At 26.8% G+C, this 4,137-nt stretch overlaps 1 protein-coding gene across 1 annotated transcript; it reads right to left on the bottom strand.

The window, feature by feature from the left end:
* Window positions 1-1,479: 1,479 nt before the first annotated feature.
* Window positions 1,480-3,657, bottom strand: LOC119667875 (dysbindin protein homolog). The gene is made up of 3 exons (XM_038077214.1): window positions 3,011-3,657; window positions 2,796-2,957; window positions 1,480-1,767 (listed from the first exon to the last, which is right to left on the bottom strand). Exons 1-3 carry the CDS (start codon window positions 3,576-3,578, stop codon window positions 1,670-1,672), a joined length of 828 nt encoding a protein of 275 aa, XP_037933142.1. The 5' UTR covers window positions 3,579-3,657; the 3' UTR covers window positions 1,480-1,669.
* Between the last annotated feature and the right edge of the window lie 480 nt (window positions 3,658-4,137).

Below are 4,137 nucleotides of genomic sequence, written 5' to 3'. Positions count from 1 at the left end.
TCATGCTTATAAAACTATGGAATGGTATTTCGATGAATGTTTCGGTCCGAACGAAGACAGCGAATGGGATCCAACGGGTTTCTTTGTGTTCAAACAATAATTAGAATAAAAAATTAGCATAAGTTAAATTAATATTAAATATATAACATATAATGTTAATGTAAGTGGTACAAAACAAATCAATTTAACTTGAATAATAAAAATATTATATTTATAGAATCTGTGTAATATCTAATATATTTTTTCGTATACTAATTCGAATGAATTCAGTTCAATAATAATTAACCCTAATAATGATTAATTAATTAGCTTTAATTTTTAATTAGTGAACTAGAAAATACTATTTGAATTCTTAACTTATCTAGCACAATAAATTATAAAAAATGAACTATATGTGTACTTAAAAATTTTTTTTTTAATTTAAAAATTATTTATTAATCTTTCTCACTTTCGTTTACCTAAATATATCACTGCATTTTAGTTCAAATTATATATTAAATACCATTTTAATTAGTTCTAGTTAGCTAGATATATTAAATAATTTTGTTATGACTGATGAAAAAGATTATCACTTTCACTTATATTTAAGCATTTATTTAAAAACATATAACCACAAATTTAAATATATATTAAAAAAATTGACTGAATTTTATTTTTATTATTTTAATATCATATAGAATTTATTATAAATAACCAATTGTTTATTTTAGTGAAAAAACAAATATAATAATGTTTTATAATCATTATTTTAAAATTTTATTCAAATAGTATACCTTTATTATTATAATGTATAATAATTTTATAAAATGGTTTGTATATTTTTTTTATTGCACTTTAAATATTTCTTTAAATATATATTTTTTTTAAATTTATTACTATGAATTTTTTTTAAAGATTATTAAATAATCTTATAAAAAAAAATATAAAAGTATTCTCTACCTAAAACAAAAATAAATTTATATTTCAATTTAATAATAGAATTAGCTTCCATATCTTTTAGCAATTAAAACACAAACTTTTATCTATAAAATTATAAAAGATATTTTTTTTTTATATAAAATAATTTTAAAATTTAAATTAAGTTTAAAATATATATAAAATTTCATACATTGAAATTGTTATGTAAATCCGAATTCGATTCGAGATTGCATTCCATTAAATTTTATGTTAACAATGTAATAAAAGCTATATATATAATTGACTATACTTATCAATATAAAATATTTATATAGCATATTTTTTATCCTATTTTTATTTTAAGAAAACATTGTTATTTAAATCTTAATCACTTATGAAGACAATGTATACTAATACACAATGTATGCAATAAATATATATCAAAAATAATTTACATTTATATTTATGTTATAATTTAATTATGGACATTTTTAAATATATATATATTTAATTTTACTGTATATTAAGATTAAATGTGGTATAATAAATTTTAAATGTTTACAATAAAAATAAATATATAAAAGAATAAAAAATTAAAACGATTTGAATATTATTGACATACATTTACAATCAGTTCAAAAGAAATTTAATAAAATAAGAATGTTTTCATATGGTATTATAACAATAAAAAAAATAGCAGGTTTGTTCTTTTTAATCGTTCCCGTTTTAAAAAATCCCAAATTAACTGTCTAAGCTGATGTCAAAGCATTAATCATCCATTTAGAAACTCTTCCAAAGCATCTTTGGTTTGTTCATCCTGCAAATCTACTTCTTCTAACGTAACTTTTGCTTTGGATTCGGTAGATATTTCTATACATAAGAGAATAAAATAAATTAACAAATAATCAACAATAAATATAAAAAATCAAAAATTTAGGCTAGATAAACTAATTATCTAAACATTTTATCATTTACAATTTTTTTTCAATATTATAAAACAAAGTGGTGCTGGTGTCCATGGATATAACATAGCTATTCTATATATAGAAATCGCAACACAAAAACCACACATTATATACTAGAATAGCCCAGCAACTATAAAATATCCCCAACAACCAAAACCAAGTTGATGAAAGTTTCGATGGAAATAAATTACCTGAAAGATTGACGAAGAAGGGTGCTGAATCAGTACTACTCAGAAAATCAAATAAAAGAAGTTATTCAAGAAATTCTATGCCGATTCCTCAGGTTCCTCAGTTTATAAACAAATCCAAACTCAGATTAATTACTGGTTTTTTAAAGGGATTTGTACCCGTTAATTACCATCTTCAAAGATGGTACACGGATGACATCAACACCTGTAGACTCTGTAAGATGCATAGTAATACTTTCTACCATCTTATCTGTGTATGTCACACGATTATCTGGAAACGAGTCCAGTACCTTCATTCAGTTTTCATTGAAGCGAATAAGGTCTGGGATGTCCAGAGCCCTGAAGCTATATGCGAAAACCGACAGGCTGCCCTACTAGCACTTGCTCAAAGTCAGGCATTGCAAAGACTCTTCATAGTGCCATGGTACATCCGCCCGAATGACATGCTAAGAGAATAGACCTAGAAAAGATCCGATCAAAAAATACATAAGGGACAGAGCCCTGAAGCTATATGGGAAAACCGACAACCTACCCTACTTATCACTATCTAATCTCAGAGTAATCACTAACCGCACGGGGCGGTACGCAGATCTTAAATCAGTCATTGAATAATCACGAAGCTTATGAGGAATACAAGGAGTAAAATCAAAGAGTAGTGAGTGTCCAAAAGCACTCACTCAGAAAGGGCTCAACATAATTATTTATAACATATATATCTTTAATATCGTTAAACCATTGCATTTACTTGTTATAACGCCTTTCTGCTTAAACTCCTCTACGTCTCCACGGAACGCATCGTCGAAAACTGCTTGACGCTCCCGTTGAATTTGCTTCAAGTGTTCCTCATGCTGTCTTATTTTTCCTTGATGTTCAGCCGCAACTTTTTGGCGATAAACTTCTAATTCTCCTTTAAATATAAAATTATTTAATTGATCAAATTTAAAAAACGGACTTATGTACCCATTTTCTTCTGTTTATATTGTGATAATTCAAACTGCTTTTGTAAAATAAACTCCTGCATTTCGCACTCTTCACATAAATTCTGTAACACATCCGTTTCTCTTTCCACTCTTGTTGCAAACTCTGTTATGTCCTGCAATGTTTTCTTACTATTTTCTAATTTTACTATAAGCCCTGGTATTCCAGACAGACACGTAATGAGATCAGTCATCACTACACGTTGTTCCATGGTTTTCTGTTTGATTTTATCAATTTCGGTAGCAATTTGGTCAGCTCTTCTCGCATTTTCTTCGCTCATTTTATTAATTGATACCCAGTCATCTTCATATTTGGCAAGTAAATTACAGCCTGCTGCAACATTAACATTTGAAGGAACTGCGTCCACCAAATCTTCAGTGGTGCTAGAACTCCTTAAAGAAGACCGATCACTATTGAAGCGGTCCTCAAAATTAGGCGATACTGGTGTCGATGGAGTACTAACGCGTCTATAGTGCTGCTGAAGGCTTTCAGATATAACGAATCCTTCTTGTAAAGCATTACTTAATTTTTTCTTAATGTTTCCAAACATTTTGCGAGTTTATTTAGATTTGAGACGATGAAAACAGCTGTTTTACTAATTATCCGTAGGCTTCATATTGCCGGATAAGTAAACACAGGGTGATATATCATATGCTGCTTTAATTTAGAAATTGAAATAAATTTTTTTTTTAATTTTAAAATAAATTGCGTATTTTATACGCAATATGAAATTTTATTATACAAAATTTTTAATATATATTTAATTATAATTTGGCAATATAAATCTAAGTATAAATAAAAATTAGATAAATAAAAATAAATAAATAAAATAAAAATAAATAAATAAAATAAAAATAAATAAAAATCATTATTCTGCACCGATTTTTATTTTTGACTGCCACAATTCGAGTTTGAATCAGTCTCTAATGAAATGATATTCGGAGGACTATGCTCACTTGACACATATAAGACTGAACTATCGCTTAAATCGAATTCATCGGAACTTAAATTAATAGGTGGACTTGTAGCATCATTAACATTATTGATATTTCTGACGTCACTACCACTTTCCTCTGATTCATTATCCGTCAGCAAGTTAATGGTAGGAA

The sequence above is a fragment of the Teleopsis dalmanni genome, chromosome 1 (assembly GCF_002237135.1).
Source record: "Teleopsis dalmanni isolate 2A chromosome 1, ASM223713v2, whole genome shotgun sequence".
NCBI lineage: Eukaryota > Metazoa > Arthropoda > Insecta > Diptera > Diopsidae > Teleopsis > Teleopsis dalmanni.
This window is presented reverse-complemented; position numbering and strand designations above follow the sequence as displayed.